Genomic DNA, 18,569 nt, shown 5'->3' with positions numbered 1-18,569 from the left:
GGGGCAAACCAGACGGGCCACTCTGCAGCGCTACTCTGTGGATCCACAGAGTGGCTGAAACAGGCGATTTTTTAGCGCTGGCGACTACGCTGCGAAGTGGATCGTTTGGAAGGCTGCGGCGTTTAATGTAATGAGTGAGAAAAACAGTAAGTTTAATCAAGTGATTAAAAACTTGCCGGCTAATATATTTTTTAAAAAAGTGTGTTCGTCAAAATCAGTGTTTTTAATGTCCATAGTTTTAAATATTTTATAAAATTTCAACGCTTTTGAAAAAATACCAATAAACTCCATAAATGGAATTTAGAAGAACCAGACAAAAATAGCTATATCACAGAAAGAAGCACATAAAAAATCAACCAGTACATCGGGTATCATACAGGCGTAAAATTGTTTGAAACAACCTGACAACTGAGTGAAAGTGAAAAACATGTTAGCTTGCAACCCCCTTTTAATTGATATCTTATCGTTTTGTTTTCAATAACAAACAATAAAACCTTTTTTGACCTAGGATGGGACCCCACTATTTAACATAAATGAACAAACACGATTGTAAGTTTTTGTTGTGTTCAGTTCAAATGCATCCAATGTATAATAAAATGTAAATATAAATAGAGAAAACATTGCTTATGGGATTTATTCTTTTCGATAGGGCTACCTTCTTTAAAATCAGAAACAAATAATTCAAAGATGACGTCCCACGTTTTTCCTTTTAATGCCCTATAAATATGCCCTCGGGTTCTTGTATCACATATATCCGGTCTGTTTTGCACTTGCAAATAAAAACTGTTCCGAATCGAAATTCATTTTAGGTGCTCACCCTATAAATTCTCGTAAACATCTGCGGCAGCTACAAAAGTGGTCCGTCTGAATGACGTTTGCCACTAGTGGACGCCACTAGCAGTGAGGCTCGGCGACTGTGGCTGGCCACAGTCGCTCGTCTGGGCTGCGACGTCCACTTCACATAAGAACCCACGTTAAATCATCGGAAGCTACTTTGTGGATCCACAGAGTAGCGCTGCAGAGTGGCCCGTCTGGTTTGGGCCTTAGATTGACATGAAATTTGGTAAAGAAAAAAAAATATGTCAAAGAAGAAAAATGATATTGTGCCGATGTGTGCTTTTGCCATGGGGGTGGGTTTTATTCCTTCTCAGGGGTGACAAAATATATGTTCAAAACAAGTTCGGAAATGGACAAACTGACTAATTCTAAGCAACTTCTGTTCTATAGCATTTTTTCGCTAAGTTGATACTTTTCGAGTTATTTGCGAGTAAATATGTTCATTTTTCAACAAAAAAGAAACACGTCTTTAGACGGTTTTTTGCAAATAGCTCAAAAAGTAAATATTTTTTCGAAAAAAACATTTCTAGCAAAAATATAGCTTCTAAAAAAGTGATAAAAATGGTGGATGTGTGAGATCCCTAGATCCAGTAAAAGAAGAGTTGTAACTAATGAAAAATAGTTTCATACTCGCCAAATTTCAAATCGAATATTTCAACGTGAAATAACCAAAAAAATGAAGCACTATTCGGGAAAAACTCATTACAAATTTTAAAATTTTAAAGTGTAAAAAATATTTATTTTCTAAAAAAGTTTCTATCATCAAAAGTAAACAAGTTACGCTCAAAATAAAGTTGGTTCCTTTTTTTGTTCAAAAAAACTCAGGGAAAATCGCCCTTTAATTAGCATCTTAAATCAAATTATTCGTTACCGCTTCACAAGTTGCATTACTGGTGTATGTATTGTTTATATGATCTGCAAGTTTCATCAGTTGACAGTCCTTATTTTTGAAGGGGCTGTAGTTGAAAGGGCTTGAACTAGTCAATAATCACGAGTGTATGCAAATTTTGAACAGCCATATATACCAATTTTTGCATTACAGAAAAACAAAAAATCCAAGATATACATAAAATCAAAACCTACATTTTTTAAATTTTTGTGATTTTTGGTATCACTATTAAATTTTAAGGTTTTTTGAAAAAAAAAACATTTTTTTCAAAATTACTCAAACAGAATAAATTTCCTGACGAAAACGTAAAATGATATTCTTGACTTGTGGTCCAAGACCACTGTGGTTTTCAACGGCTCATATGTAGAGGGTACAGAGTGATGTAGAGTGAGTTTTATGTATGGAACGCCTAAATTATTTCGGAAACGGCTTGCACGATTTTTTAGATTGTGGTGGGTAAGGGTCTTCTAATGCGGCCGATATTACAGTGGTATTTACATTGTTGTCAGATCTTCCGTTTCTCTTGAAATCTAACGAACTTTCTTATTTCAAATGGAACACCCTGTATATTTTTTGCATTTTGAAGTCCATAAGAAATACTGATTATTTTTCATGTAATATTCCCTATACATAAATGCCGTATTTTCGGAGTTTATTTATGAAAAAATATAAAACAAATTATAATTATAAATTTTTTCGGCCCGTGCAGATATAGTTCATCCCAAACCCTTCTTTCAGTGCGTCGACGATAAAATGTCGAAATGTCGGCCACCGTCCGTCCACGAATACATAATTTTCTGAGTTCTAGGTATATTAATCACGATAGAGAAAATCCGACAAACTATGATGCACTGAAAAAAGGGTTTGGGATGGACTGTTATTATAAATAATTTAGAACTAAAAAAAAAACGAAACTACGATTTTCAAGGCTCAAAAACACAAGTAAAAAATATTAATTTTGAATTTTTTTTTTATTTAGAAAGACAAAGTCGCATCCACCCGAAGGTTATTAGCGACATTTCTGTAACATTTGTAACAATATTAAATCAAAAATTGGTAAAAATGAATTACAATTTGTATACGATTAAACTTTTGGAGCAATAATTGGATTCCACGCACTAACACTTTATTTTTGAAATGAACTTTTAGATCGCTAGCGACACTCCGACACTCTCTTTCTGATGCATCATTAGTGATAGCGTTACGCGCACTAGTATCTGCTTGTTCATATTTCCTTCAATGCCTATGTGGGATGGTATCCACAGGAAGTGGATTCTTCTGAAACTTTCTTGAGCTTCCATTAGTTCGGCCTTGGTTCTTTTCTCAATGGGGTGTTTATGGTATATATTTTGCATAGCTTTGACTATGCTAAGAGAGTCGGAAAGGACTGGGCAATAAGGGAGGTTTTTAATATATACATAGTTTGATGGCTTTAAACAAACCAAAGAGCTCTGCAGTATAGATGCTGGAATTCAGAGAAAGATGTAGGAGCATGACAAGACGATGCAAAAATTCCATCAATATTCTTTTGGAGTAGAAACTTGAATCTTAATGTTGGCTTAATTGAGATGTGTCACTTTCCCAGTCTGACGCCTCACTGCCAAGATAACTATTAATTTTTTTCTTTATGGAAGTGAATTTTCGTTTTATGGATCTTTCCTTTAAATGGGGGTAAACTAGACTGAGCATATGGGACAAAGCTGATAGGTCTGTGGTATATTCTTGAATTCTGGTTATAGAATCTGTTGATCCCGTGATATTCATTAGGAGCATGTTAAGTTGATCAAAGTTTAGAGGGAAAGGTAGAGGGTGATTTTCTATGAAGTTTTTAGCAGGGTCAAGTAAGAGAGAAAATGAACATTCAGAAGTGCTTGCTGAACTAATTTTAGCTTTTTTAGATTTTGCTTGGACTTTAGGTGGTGGAAAAATGTTACATTCTTTTGAAGATGGATCTGCTTCAGGTGAAATAATTTCATCAAAGTTACGTTTTGGTTGAGTAATTATGTGACTGTCCTTATTTGATGCATCTTCTTTGTTCGGTATCTCCGGGACATTGGAAATAGACATTTGTTCACCCTGAGAAGGGTTTGTATCATTGGGTGCTTGCAAAGATATATTTGTTGCGCTGGATACCGATGCTTCATTGTTTTGGTTGGGGTTTAGTTGAGCTAGTTGTTCGGAGCACTGTGATGCAATGTGACCTGGCTTCTTACATCTAAAGCAAACTAAACTGACTTGAGAGATGAATATTCTATATATCGTGTTGTCAAAAACAAGAGTAAATGACTCTGGTAGTGTTAGACTGTGAGGACTGATATAGATTTGTCTTCGAAAACTAAGGATGTGATTGAACTCAGGCATAGAAGCACTAATTTTGAGAAATGTCATGGGGGAGACAGGAACTATGCCGATTTTTTGTAACTCATTGATTAGCAAGTCGTGCGGTATTGAAGGACATACGCCGGAGAGCACAAGTCGTTCCGCTGGTGTAACTAACCTTCTTGCTCTGACAATTTCACCTTGTATTTCTATTTGACCATAATTATTCATAAAATCATCCACTATTTGTTTATTGGATAAATACATACATATGCGATTATTAGATAATCTAGAAGAGAAGATTATATTTTTCGGTTGAATTATATTTCCAAGTGGGAGAAGGTAGTCTTGAAGTTTGGTGTTTTCTAAGGCACTAAAGATAATTGCTTGGGACTTTAAAGGAAATTGCACTCTCGACTCTGCCAAAGAGTATGACTGTGATGCGTTTGACTTTGATGGTCTTGTATTGTAGAACTGTTGTGGGATTCCATGTTTGAATTCATTTCGATAAACGTTAAGTGAAAAGTAAGTACGACCCTGTACACCTGCTAAAACAGGTGTATCGGTCTTTACTAAAAGCGGTTATTTTGCTGGTAAAACTGGATTTGTGTATTGACAACAATAACGAATAATTGCAATTTGCTGACTTTAATGCTAATTTGACTGGATATTATGTAAAGGGTTTGTACACTTACAGTTTATTTCAATATATCACTGAGATTCACAATTTATAACTTATATTAAACTTTGTTAATATTAAAAATATTCGGAGCCCACATTGAATACAACATTATAGTTATCGATGCAGGATCGGTCTCCAATTTTGAAATTACGAAGTATCTAAATTCAAATTCAAACCTTATTTTATCAGTTCCCAATAAATAATTTGGGCTTATTTCATTTTAAAACAATGTTTTTTTAGTTGTTAATGACTTATTATGTCTATGAAAACGACACGTATTTAGGTATATAAAATAGAACGAAAATAGTTCCGCAAGAACGAAACATAAGTTTAGAGATGTGGCAGAGGAAAGGAAAGGCAGCCTGGACGAGATTAAATCTCGTCCGGGTTAGATCTCGAGATCTAACGAGATCACAAGATTAGATCTCTGATTCCGGATGTAGTAAGGTGGCACGAGTGCAGGCACAGTCGCGTCAATTATTACTTTACACAGTTCTTGACGGGACATGGATCGTTCAAATCATATACCTATCGTATAAAGAAGACCGCGGACGATTTATGCCCCGAGTGTGGAGTGGTGGATGACGCGCAACATGTCGTATTCGTATGCCCGGCATGCCGTGCGGGGCGTACCGAGCTGCAGCTGGGTCTGGGGTCTCTTCTAGGCGAGCCTCACGAGCTTATGGATAAAGCTATCAATAGCAAGAGTGACTTCGACCTGGTCATTGCCTTTGTTACCAAAACAATGAAGCACAAAGAGGAAAAAGAGAGGCGACTGCAAGCGGGATGACCCTTATTATTTATTTTTTTACGTGTTTGTGTCGTAGAGGGCAGCCAGTGTGTAAAAGGTCCTCCCCTTTTACATCCAACGTACCCTGACTGCCTTATTATGTTATTTTACTTTAATTTATTTAGTTGTTTATTTAATTTTATTTATACAAATATTTTATCGATTTTAACTTTTAATTTTATATATTTATTATCGTACCATAATTTTATCCATGTAGTCGGTTCGCTAAACTCGGACACAACTGGCTAGTGATTTTAGTCGGTAATTTTTTTGTTTTGGACTAATTTTGCCAAAATTGGCAAAATTACTAACTATTTAGTAATTATTAACTATTTAGTAATTATTTTTTTGCCAATTTTACCAAATTGGCAAAATTACTTACTAAAATCACTAGCCAGTTGTGTCCGAGTTTAGCGAACCGACTATACAAACATTTTTTATATACGTTTTTCATTATTTCTCATAAGGAAGTCTATTTACGTATTAATTTATGATGAATGAGTACGAGAGTGAGTGTGAGTAAATGAATACATGAATGCTTGGAGTTACTCGTAACTGCCGACTGGTATCTTCTTGCTAGTTTCATGCTGGATGGGGGGCACCAAGGTTGCCTCACCCGCACATGGGTTGCACGGGACGGTCGTCTTCACTGGCCAGTATTTTGCGAGGTGTGTGTGGGACGGGGCAGCTAGGTAGTCACTTGATCTGCGGAACGCACGCGAAAAGTGCCAGAGGGGAGTTGGGAGTAAGGTCGACGGGTCAGTGTATATACTCGCTAAGAGTGGTCCCAGACCCGTCGGCTGGAGAAAGAGGGGGCGAGTTTAGTTGGTAGGCGATACGGTACGGTGAAGCGTGGCGGATTGAATCCAACACACCTGAGACACCTTCCCAGACGGTCTTTAAAAGATTCTCACCTCCCAAAAAAAGGTATATAAAATAAATGATAGACGACTCTATTACATACCTACTAGTTACTCCCGTTAAAGGTTGATGTCATTATAAATGTAAACATAAGTAGGTAACCTGTTTAACGAAGTTAATAAATTCCTTTAAAACTATACTCGAACTCAAATTGTATTTTAAACATCTTATTTTGTATAATAATTAAATTCACTATCAAAAATGATATTTATTAATAATTTAAAATTTAGTTTGCCGCTGACGTATCTGTCAAACTCAAGGAGAAACGTATCTTGGAGGAGTATCTCTAAGCCGCAAGCCCTTATCCCTTCTCGTACTGCTCCTCCATAGGCCAATCAGACACCAGTTTATTCCAGACCAAGTCGTGGATTCTATATAGAATTTTATACTACGACGTTGGCCTTTTTATTTTTCAAATGACCGAGCTGGGGCTCGAACCTCGATCGTATATCCGCTAGCTTTGTCGATCGAGCCGACTGTGCCCCTCTGCCCACTGAGCCGTCTAACCGACGACAAACATAATTTATTATTATTTGAATATAACAAAATTTGTTTAAATCCAACATAATACCTACATTATGATATACCGCCAGCTAACCTCTAGCGTCCCGATTTTTTTAATGTTGCTCTCGCGTCACGATTTGGAATAACGGCCAATACGATTTAACACCCGCCAAAATTCCATACCGAACGATAAGACGTATTCTAGGTCTGGATCCCGCGTATGAAAAAAAAGTTGATTAATAGCAAGCTGAAAATTTGTTAATAGCTTAAGGGTGTCTAGTCGGACAAACTTTGATATATGGGAACACTGGAACAGGGGAAGTTTTAATTGTGGAGCAGGTTTAAAATTTGGAACGGTCAGACCACGAAAACGGCACATGTATTTTGTCCGACAGAACAGACTTAAACTCTCCGAACAGAGATTAGGTAAACTCTCATGAAAAAATCAGACTGCTATTTATCACCAAATGGGCGTTTTAATGAGTGGAACATGTAGAATATGTTAAATGACAGGAATTATGACAGGTGATAAATAGCAGTCTGATTTTTGCATGAGAGTTTAATCTCTGTTCGGAGAGTTTAAGTCTGTTCTGTCGGACAAAATAAATGTGTCGTGTTCATGGTCTGACCATTCCAAATTTTTAACCTGTTCTACAACTAAAACTGCCCCTGTTCCAGTGTTCCCATATATCAAAGTTTATCCGACTAGACACCCTTAAGCTATTAACAAATTTTCAACTTGCTATTAATCAACTTTTTTTTCATACGCGGGATCCAGACCTATTCACTTCAAAAGTAAGAACGGAAAGGAGAAATTTTATTTGATAATCAAATTCAAAGCGAAATAAAAGTGATTTAGTGTCTCTTGATTTATTATTTATTGCCACTACAAGGTTTCTTGAGAGAATAATACACAACATTTAGAAAAAACACAAATATTGAAAAATAGTTTATTTGCACATTTAAGAAAATTAAAATATAACCAAGATCACAGACTTCCATGCGTAATGTTACGTGTTTATGATGTAGAGAAAAATAAATTATCCTAGGATGATTAACATTAATAGTGACGTTTAAAACTTAGGTTTTATATGGGGGTCGCCAACCTCCAAATTCACGTTCGATTTCTGCTGCAACGGCTAGTGTTAGTCTGTCACAATAAGGAGCTGCGACAACCTAAAAAAGATCGTTATGAAAAATCGTGGTAAGACATCCCATAACGCGACAGTTAGTAACCTCACAAATGGTAACGGACAATTCGTAACGGCGACAGTTCGTAACTAAATATTCGTAACGGTACAATTGGTAACGTCAAAATTGAATTACGGTGATACAGTAGCGATCAACAGGTAGCAAAAACGCGTTCCAAGATTGCGGCTGTAATTTTGAATATTTTGTCGAGATATTTGGCACACATATTACAATTACTCTGTAATTAAATACAATATTAAAAAAACGAGCCTGTACCGCCATTAAGAAGAACAAAAAATACACTTTCTTCAAATAAACTTTTTTATCCGATACCTAGATTTTGTGTCATTTTGGAACTACTAAAATTTTTTATTTCATTAGTAGTTCCAAAATGACACAAAATCTAGGCATCGGATAAAAAAGTTTATTTGAAGAAAGTGTATTTTTTTGTTCTTCTTAATGGCGGTACAGGCTAGTTTTTTAATATTGTATTTAATTACAGAGTAATTTCCACATATTAATATATTTTTTAAATTGAGCTCTGTACCGCCATTCTTTATTATATTACGAATACGTGTGCCAAATATCTCGAAAAAACATTCAAAATTACAGCCGCAATCTTGGAACGCGTTTTCGCTACCTGTTGATCGCTACTGTTTCCTCTTAATCTATTCATTTTTGTTAACGTGGAAATTAACTTTATTACAGCTACAATTGAAATTACGTTAAACAATTTAACGAACTAACATCAGGATAAACTTTTAAAATTAGTAATGTTTTAAAATAAATATAATTTGGTACCTGACGCAAACTGTATTAAACTATAGTAGTAAATACATTATTAGGTACCTATTAAACTATTTTTATTTGTTTTATTATTTTTCACGCTTAGCTTTACTACCTTAAAGTGATAATTCAAGATAAAAGTAAAAAAATCTTTAGCTGTCATATAGGGCTTTTCATTCCTATTAACTAAAAATATATGCAGACATATATCAAGACAAGTGGCCTTAAAAAAGTAGGTACCATTATTTTTAGTATAGGAATGTATGCAAAATACATTTTGGTATAACTTCAGTTATAGGTACCAAATTTGCTACAAAAGATTTAATGTCAGCGTTTGTACCGAATTATGAATATTGAAAATTATAGCGAATACTATATGAATCGAATACCGAACGAATTCTAGTGTTACGAATATGTATAGTTACGAACTGTCGCCGTTACGAAGTGTCGTTGTTACGAACTGACGTCGTTACAAATTTCCGTCATCATTTATCGGGTTACGAACTGTCGTGTTACGAGATATCATGGAACCATGAAAAATACAGTGATGAGCGCGCTAATAAGCGGCAAAAGATGGAAAACATAATACATTGCGAAACAAAAAGAGATGAAACTCTAGTAGAGGTGGAAATGATCGTTATAAACGTATAAATTAACATTACATTACATAATTTTCCACCTTTAGACGTCTGTGACAGGAGTATTTTATAAAATTCTACTGTCACAGTGACAGTTGTCATACTCCTCTGATACGTCTAAAGGTGGGAAACTATGTAGGTAATGTAATGTTAATTTATACGTTTATAACGATTATTTCCATCTTAACTAGTTTCACCTCTTTTTGTTTCGCAATGTATTATTTTTTCTATCTTTTGCACTATTTTGCCGGTTATTAGCGCGCTCATCACTGTATATAGTAACAGTATTTTGAGTGAAGGAAAGACAGGTTTAGATTAAATTCGATTCAGGGACCACCAGCACCAGTTTACATATGTTTCTTCTGAAGTCATCAGAGCCGCCTGTGCTGTACTGAAGCGAACTAAATCTGGCTGTCGACTAAGCAAAATAATAAACAATTATTTGTTGGAATGCCAATTCAAAAATTCTCCTTTTTGTTGGAATGCAGAATTATTGGTAACAATATGTAATCTGAGCTTTTTATAATGTATAAAGCAAACAGACCGATAAATAGCGGACATAGGAGAATTTATAATTTGCATTCATCACCTGTCCGCTTATCTAGATAAAATTCAACAGAATTCTACTTCCTTGGTACTCAAATATTTATTTATTTATTTAACCTCCTTCAACACACAAAATGATTGTCATTACATTAAAAGAGTGCTTACTACTGCTAAAAACTAATACCATTGTTTATATAGGGACGTAGTTGGTCAGCCCAATAGGAAAATTTGTTTGATTCAAATTGAGACAGTCAGGGTCGCAACGTCAAAATGCATAGACACCAAGTTGGATACGATCCTATTCATAACACCCCAACTCGCATACATATTAAGAAAAAAAAATATATTGAAGAGTATATTTAGAAATTGAATTAATGATGCCATGCTACTATACATTATATATAATAGCATGACATCATTAATTCAATTTCTAAATTTATATTCTTCCATATATATTTATTTTTCTGAGGGCCGGTTGTTCGAAAGCTAATCAACAATGATCATTATCAAATATTTAATTACTGTCACCAACTGTCAATGTCAACTTTGTTTGGGTTGCTGAAAACATAATATGAAATTACTTAATTAATTATGTTAATAATTGTTATGTTAATTGATTAACTAATCTCATAAATTTAATCAATTATGTTTTCAGCAACCCAATAAAAGTTGACATTGACAGTTTTGGTGACAGTAATTAAATATTTGATAGTGATCATTGTTGATTAGCGTTCGAACAACCGGCCCTGAATATGTATGCGAGTTGGGGTGTTATGAATAGGATCGTATCCAACATGGTGTCTATGCATTTTGACGTTGCGACCCTGACAGAAATTGTGGGGACATCTGGTGACTGTCTCAATTTGAATCAAACAAATTTTCCTATTGGGCTCACTAACTATCCCTATATAAACAATGCTAATACCTATATTAAGAACTAAACCTAGACAGAATAGAACAAGTAAAAACATGTTGAAAAAAACAACAAACACTAAAGGATCTAATTAAAATTTTACAACTTTTGTAGACTAGAAATTTGATTCAAAAGCAACTTTTATTTGTTTCACAGAATTTAAAAAGCCTATATCACAGTTAATTATCATATGGTTACATTCTTCTAACATCTTATTTATGGGTGAACTATCAGTCTTATTAGTTGAGAACAGTCGTTTGTTATTAATTCTTAGATGTATTTTTGGAACATGAAATTTAATGTTATTTAAAAAAAAGCAATCTTTATATTTAATGTGATTTATAACATAGTAAATAAAAAGGGCTGACTGAAAATTTCTTCTATTATCAAGTCTCTGAACTTTAAAACAAGTTAGCATAGCATTGTAGGAAATCATGTATGGATAGATACCAAACTTTCTGACATAAAGAAACCTCAAGAATCGTTTTTAAACCTTTTCAATCAGATCAACATTGAATTCGGCTTGTGGTGCCCATAAAATAGAGGTATACTCCAAGTGAGGCCTTACCAGTGCATTGTACAAAGATATTAGAGTTTCAAATCTTTTAAAAATTTTTGAATTACGAATTATGAAGCCAAGAATTCTGTATGCCTTTCCAATGATGATCCGATAATGTTCATTAAATTTGAAATTTTGCTGAAACATTACTCCAAGATCTTTGCAAGTGTTCTTTCTTCCAAGTACAGTGTTAGAAATTTTGTATTGGTTCTCCATGTATTGTGTTTTTCGAGTGATAGTAAAAACATATGACATTTAGAAGTGTTTAGAAACATTTTGTTATCATCGAACCATTGACTTACTGAGTTCAGATCACATTGCAGCATCTCAGAGTCCTGCAGAGTTGAAATTTCTCGAAAAATCTTAAAATCATCTGCAAATAGCAGCCTTGTCGAGAACTTCACACAGTGAGGCAAATCGTTAATAAATATAGCGAACAGAAGAGGACCCAAGTTACTACCTTGTGGTACCCCTAATGTCGACATAAATGGCTTGGATAAACTATTTCCCACTTTAACTTGATTTAACCTATCAGAAAGGTATGACCTCAGAAACATACATGCTTCTGTATCAAAATCAAATTTGCTTAGCTTTTCAATAAGTATAGAGTGATCAATCTTATCAAAAAGCTTTGGTGCAGTCGGTATAAATGACATCCAGCTGAGTTTTATTATTTATGGCCCCTGCTGCAAAACTTGTAAAAACACACAAATTTGACACAGTGGACTTTCGTGGTAAAAAACCATGTTGTTCTGGACAGAACCTATCTCCAAAGTAATTCAAAATATTGTTATAAAGCACATTCTCGAATATCTTAGCAATTGAATTGATGACAGATATAGGCCTAATAGTTCTCAACGTTACTAGCATTACCTGATATTAAAAGTAAAATGAAATAAGCAAAGACTACTTTAGATTTAATTCGATTCAGGGGTCACCACTATCAGTTGACATAATGTTTCTTCTTTTTAGAGTCATCATAACTGGCTGTGGTGTACCCTGAAGCAAACTAAATCTGGCTGTCTACTTTGCTTATCTTTATCACTATTTTGCTTAGTAGACAGCCAGACAGCGAGCATTTCTGATCGCTCTAAATAGAAGAAATATGTCAACTGATGGTGGTGGCTTCTAATCGAATTAAATCTAAAGCTGTCTTTCCTGATTTCAATTTACTCAGATTTGAGTACTAAGGAAGAATAATTCTGTTGGATTTTCATCTATAATAAGTAGATAGGTGATGAATGCAAATCGTCTGTTTAATTTACCGGTCTGTTTCCTTTAAAAATTGTAAAAAGCTCATATTATAGATTGTTACCAAGAATTCTGCATTTCGACCAATAAGAGACTTTTCTCTTTTCTCTTTTGTTTATATTTGTGTGAGTCAGATAAGGTAGATTGTGTGTCTTTTGATATTAATCAAAATTTTGAGAAAGACTTCCCTTTCTACTAGTGAAAAAATGAGTTTTTAATTAAAACAGCAGTTTTATTTAAAAAAAGATTTTCATTAAATGAAGAAATCATAAAAAGTGATACTCAACTTGGCGAAATATAAAACAACTAAAGTTGATGAAACAAATGTACGTTTATCTAAAACCTAGGTATTTAGCCCGATCAAAGAACAATCTGACCCCAAAAAAAATAAAGGAAGGATGAAAATTTGGGAATAGGTAGTTGAAATTGTCTATTATTATGTAAGAAAAAGTTTACAATTCTACATTCCCTCCATTTTACAAAAATGGAGGGGAATACCCCCTCTCGAAGGTGAAAAATATATATTCAAAATAAGACTGGAATTGGATAAAATTAATTCTAAACAACTTTTGTTCTATAAAGTTTTTTCGCTAAGTCAATACTTTTCGAGTTGTTTGCGAGTGAATATGTTCATTTTAACAAAAAAAAAACATGTTTTTGGACGGTGTTTCGGAGATAACTCAAAAAGTAAGTATTTTATTGAAAAAAATATTCTTAGCAAACATATAGCTTATAACAAATTGAAAAAAATAGTGCATGCACGAGGTCTGCAGACCCAGTAGAAGCAGAGTTGTACCTAATGAAAACTAAGTTCTTCTTCGTCAAATTCCAAATCGAATATTTCAATGTGAAATAACCCAAAAACGGAGCACTTTTCGGGGAAAATTAATTTCAACTTTTTTAAAGTGTTTAAAAAAAGGTTAATTTTTGTTTAAAAAAAAAAACTTCTAACATTAAAAGTAAGTGAGTTACGCTCAAAATATTGTTGATCCCTTTTATTTTTTGGTAAAAAAATAGCGAAAATCACCCCCTAATTAGCATCACAAATAAATTTTATCATTAACACTTGACAAGTTACTTTGCTTATGTATTATTTATATGATCTGTAAGTTTCATCGGTTCAAAGTGCTTATTTTTGAAAAATCTGTAGTTAAAATGGCTTGAACGAGTAACTAATCATGAGTTTAGGCAAATTTTGAACAGCCATATCATAACCAATTTTTGTCTAACAAGAACACAAAAAATCAAAAATATTCAGAAAAGCAAAACGAACATTTTATTGCTCTTTGAGATTTTGGTATTACTAATAATTTTTAAGTTAATTCCATAAAAAATTCCATTTTTTTCAAAATTAAAAAAAAGTTTTATTTTAAACCCAATTTTTTTCAGAAATGGGCACTTTGAACCAATGAATCTTATAGATAATATAAACAGTACATAAGTAAAGTAACTTGTGAAGCGGTAACGATTAATTTAATTTGGGAAGCTAATTAGGGGGTGATTTTCGCGATTTTTTTAGCAAAAAATAAAAAAAAACAGCAATATTTTGAGCGTAACTCATTTACTTTTAATGTTAGAAGTTTTTTTAAAAAACAGAAATAAACCCTTTTAAACACTTTTAAAAAGTTGTAATGAATTTTCTCCGAAAAGAGCTCCGTTTTTGGGTTATTTCAAATTGAAATATTCGATTTGGAATTTGACGAAGAAGAGCCTACTTTTCATTAGCTACAAATCTGCTTCTTCTGGGTCTATATACCTCATGCACACCTACACCATTTTTTTCAGTTTTTTATAAGCTATATTTTTGCTAAGAATATTTTTTCGCTAAAATACTTACTCTTTGAGTTATCTGCGAAAAACCGTCCAAAAACATTTTTTTTTGTTAAAAATAAACGTATTCACTCGCAAAAACTCGAAAAGTACCAACTTAGTGAAAAAACTCTATATTATGCAATTCATTTTATGCAACTCATTTTATGCAATTTCAGACTTATTTTGAACGTATATTTTTTCACCCCCGAGAAAATATTTTTCACCCGGTATTTCCCAATTTTTGTAAAATGGAGGGGATGTAGAATAATTGTAAACTTTTTCTTATATAATAATAGACAATTTCAACTACCTATTGCCAAATTTTCATCCTTCCTTTATTAATAGGTCTGGATCCCGCGTATGAAAAAAAAGTTTATTAATAGCAAGCTGAAAATTTGTTAATATCTTAAGGGTGTCTAGTCGGACAAACTTTGATATATGGGAACACTGGAACAGGGGAAGTTTTAATTGTGGAACAGTTTAAAAATTTGGAACGGTCAGACCACGAAAACGGCACATGTATTTTGTCCGACAGAACAGACTTAAACTCTCCGAACAGAGATTAAACTCTCATGCAAAAATCAGACTGCTTTTTATCACCTGTCATAATTCCTGTCATTTGACATATTCTACATGTTCCACTCATTAAAACGCCCATTTGGTGATAAATAGCAGTCTGGTTTTTGGCATGAGAGTTTAATCTCTGTTCGGAGAGTTTAAGTCTGTTCTGTCGGACAAAATAAATGTGCCGTTTTCGTGGTCTGACCGTTCCAAATTTTTAACCTGTTCCACAATTAAAACTGCCCCTGTTCCAGTGTTCCCATATATAAAAGTTTATCCGACTAGACACCCTTAAGCTATTAACAAATTTTCAGCTTACTATTAATCAACTTTTTTTTTCATACGCGGGATCCAGACCTATTATTTTTTTGGAGGTTTTCGTAAAATTTTGTGTTGCCTGATCGGGCTAATTTGGGTATCAGACATTAGTATGCAAGAATATAGGTTATATTATACCTACTTGTAAAGTAAATTTTAATATGAAGAAGGTATGCATTTTTCATCACTGTTGTATAGCTTATAATTGAACTACATCATCGAAGAAATACAACAAATATGTAGTATATTATGTACATTCTTCAAGCAAGAGATTACTATGGTCTGTCATAACAAGTAGACCTGAGAATATTATTTTTTATTACTACAAGCGGAAACAAGGGTGGCGTATTTATTATGCACCAAAAGGCAGTGTCCTTTCTCTTTACAAAAGTCTGTTAATTTTGTTCTCTGTTGACAATATAACATGTTTCGACGACAGCAACTGTGTATCTCTGAATACGGGATACGAGCAACTACATTGGCTTATAGGGCAGTCCTTACAGTAGGACCCCGGCCTATACAGAAAAATGCAGGCAGGTGTGGTGTGAAGTAATACTGCAGTTTGGTTGTATTGGTGGTATGTTGGCTCAATAGTGCAGGATATGATGCTAATAAAAAAAGGCATTCAGATATCAAATATCCGAAAATCTTTTCAGGCTGCAATAATGAAAGAAAATCTTTCTATAATCAATTAGACGGCATACTAAGTAATATTCCATAACAGGAGAAAGTTATAATAGGAGATGACTTTAATGCCCATGTGGACCAGTCCAAGGATGATTAGGTTTTGGAATTAGAAATGAAACTGGAGATGATGCTTGAAATATTAACATCATTAGATACGGCAATTGTTAACACATTCTTTCAAAACAGAGAAATTTAACTTATTTACGTACAAAAGTGGACAAAATAACTCACAAATCGATTAGAAGATGATATACCTACATAAATGTGTAAGTACTGCAAGGTAATAGCCAACAAAATTAGTTGCTTGTGCTGGCCATAGAAATAAAAAGCGAAACTAAAACAAACAAGCTGAAAATGCGAGCATTGTCATAACGAAAACTTTGTATATTTACGTATTTTAATTCATAATATGGAAAATTTCTATTATGAAAAATAGTTTAGAATTAATAATTATGTTTTAATGTGCAATTATATCATTCTAATTTAAATGTTATGAACTATAAAGGTAGTTTACTCTTGATCGAAATTCATATTTTTTGGAAAGAAATCCTTTGTAAAAGGTATAAAATTTTTTTTATTAAAAATCCCTTAAAAGGGCTACATCACAACAAAACGTTTTCGATTTTTATAAAAAATCATCATCAGTGTTCGATAAACTGGATGCTAGCTGAGCCACAAAAGAAAATATCTGGGTAAAAACCCTTTACATCCACGTGTTGGGAAACCTGTATACTTTACCTTAGGCCTTTTTATTGAAGTATGCACTTTTAAGGCATCTATATTTTATGTAAAGGGTTTTTACCCAGATATTTTCTTTTGTGGCTCAGCTAGCATCCAGTTTATCGAACACTGATGATGATTTTTTATAAAAATCGAAAACGTTTTGTTGTGATGTAGCCCTTTTAAGGGATTTTTAATAAAAAAAATTTTATACCCTTTACAAAGGATTTCTTTCCAATTTTGTGATTGATGGTATACAGCCAACTACAGGAAAACTTTTCTTTTCCTTGTGGATTTCATATTTTTTATATACCTCGTATAAAATTTTATACAAGGTGTCCCAAAAGTAGTGGAACGGTCGAATATTTCGCGAACTGAACATCGGATCGAAAAACTGAAAAATACGTGTTCAATAATTTTCAAAAATCTATCCAATGACTCCAAACACCAACCTCCACTACACCCCCTGGAGGTGGGGTGGGGGGTAACTTTAAAATCTCAAATAGAAACCCCTAGATTTTCTTGCAGATTTGGATTCGTTGCGTAAAAGTAAGCAACATTTATTTAAGACATTTTTTCGAACTGTGGATAGATGGCGCTATAATTGGGAAAAACGATTTATTCTGATACCATGGGTAAATTATAGAAACGGTCTAATATCTCGAGAAATACACTTCCAAATGAGAAACAAAACAAATTTTTTTAATACTTTTCGAAAACCTATCGATTAACACTAAACATGACCCTCCAACCCATCCCCCTGGAGGTGGGGTGGGGCGTAACTTTAAAATATTAAATAGCAACCCCCACTTTTTATTACAGATTCGGATTTGTCATGAAAAACTAAGCAACATTTATTCGAAACATTTTTTAGAATTGTTAATAGATGGCGCTTTAATTGGAAAAATACGATTTATTAGCGCCATCTATCAGCATTTTTAAAAAATGTTTCGAATAAATGTTGCTTAATTTTTCATGACGAATTCGAATCTGCAATAAAAAGTGGGGGTTGCTATTTAAGATTTTAAAGTTACCCCCACCCCACCTCCAGAGGGTAGGTTGGAGGGTCATGTTTAGTGTTTATCGATAGGTTTTCGAAAAATATTAAAAACCTGTTTTTTGGTTTCTTATTTGGAAGTGTATTTCTCGAGATATTAGACCTTTTCTATAATTTACCTATGGTATCAGGATAAATCGTTTTTCCCAATTATAGCGCCATCTATCCACAGTTCGAAAAAATGTCTTGCATAAAAGTTGCTTACTTTTACGTAACGAATGCAAATCTGCAAAAAAAACTAGGGGTTTCCATTTAAGATTTTAACCCCACCTCCAGGGGATGTAGTGGGAGTTGGTGTTTGGTGTCATTGGATAGATTTTTGAAAATGATTGAACACGTATTTTTCAGTTTTTCCATCCGATGTTTAGTTCGCGAAATATTCGACCGTTCCCCTACTTTTGGGATACGGTTGCATCATAAATCTTAGAACAAGAAGAGCTTTTTATGAAGAATAACTTTTATTTGTCAAATTAAAAATAAAAGAGTTATAAATGAAAATGTTCTTGGTATCCATAATTTGAGAAAAATATTCAAATATTTTTTTCCATTAGAAGGATGTACACAGACACAATACTGGCTAGTGATTTT

General features: G+C 33.6%; 1 protein-coding gene across 5 annotated transcripts in view; it reads right to left on the bottom strand.

Annotated features, from left to right (window-relative positions):
- Positions 1-7,878: 7,878 nt before the first annotated feature.
- The window catches only part of LOC114334979 (fatty-acid amide hydrolase 2-B), a 328,905-nt gene continuing 318,214 nt past the window's right edge, over positions 7,879-18,569 (bottom strand). For all 5 annotated transcript variants that reach the window (XM_050651630.1, XM_050651631.1, XM_050651629.1 and 2 more), the window contains one exon: positions 7,879-8,118. In XM_050651630.1, coding sequence (XP_050507587.1) covers positions 8,023-8,118 — 96 coding nt within the window. In that variant the 3' untranslated portion in view covers positions 7,879-8,022. The remainder of the gene's footprint in view (positions 8,119-18,569) is intronic.

The sequence above is a fragment of the Diabrotica virgifera genome, chromosome 5 (genome assembly GCF_917563875.1).
Source record: "Diabrotica virgifera virgifera chromosome 5, PGI_DIABVI_V3a".
Taxonomy (NCBI): domain Eukaryota; kingdom Metazoa; phylum Arthropoda; class Insecta; order Coleoptera; family Chrysomelidae; genus Diabrotica; species Diabrotica virgifera.
Note: the sequence above shows the minus strand (reverse complement) of the source record. Positions and strands in the feature narration are given on the sequence as shown.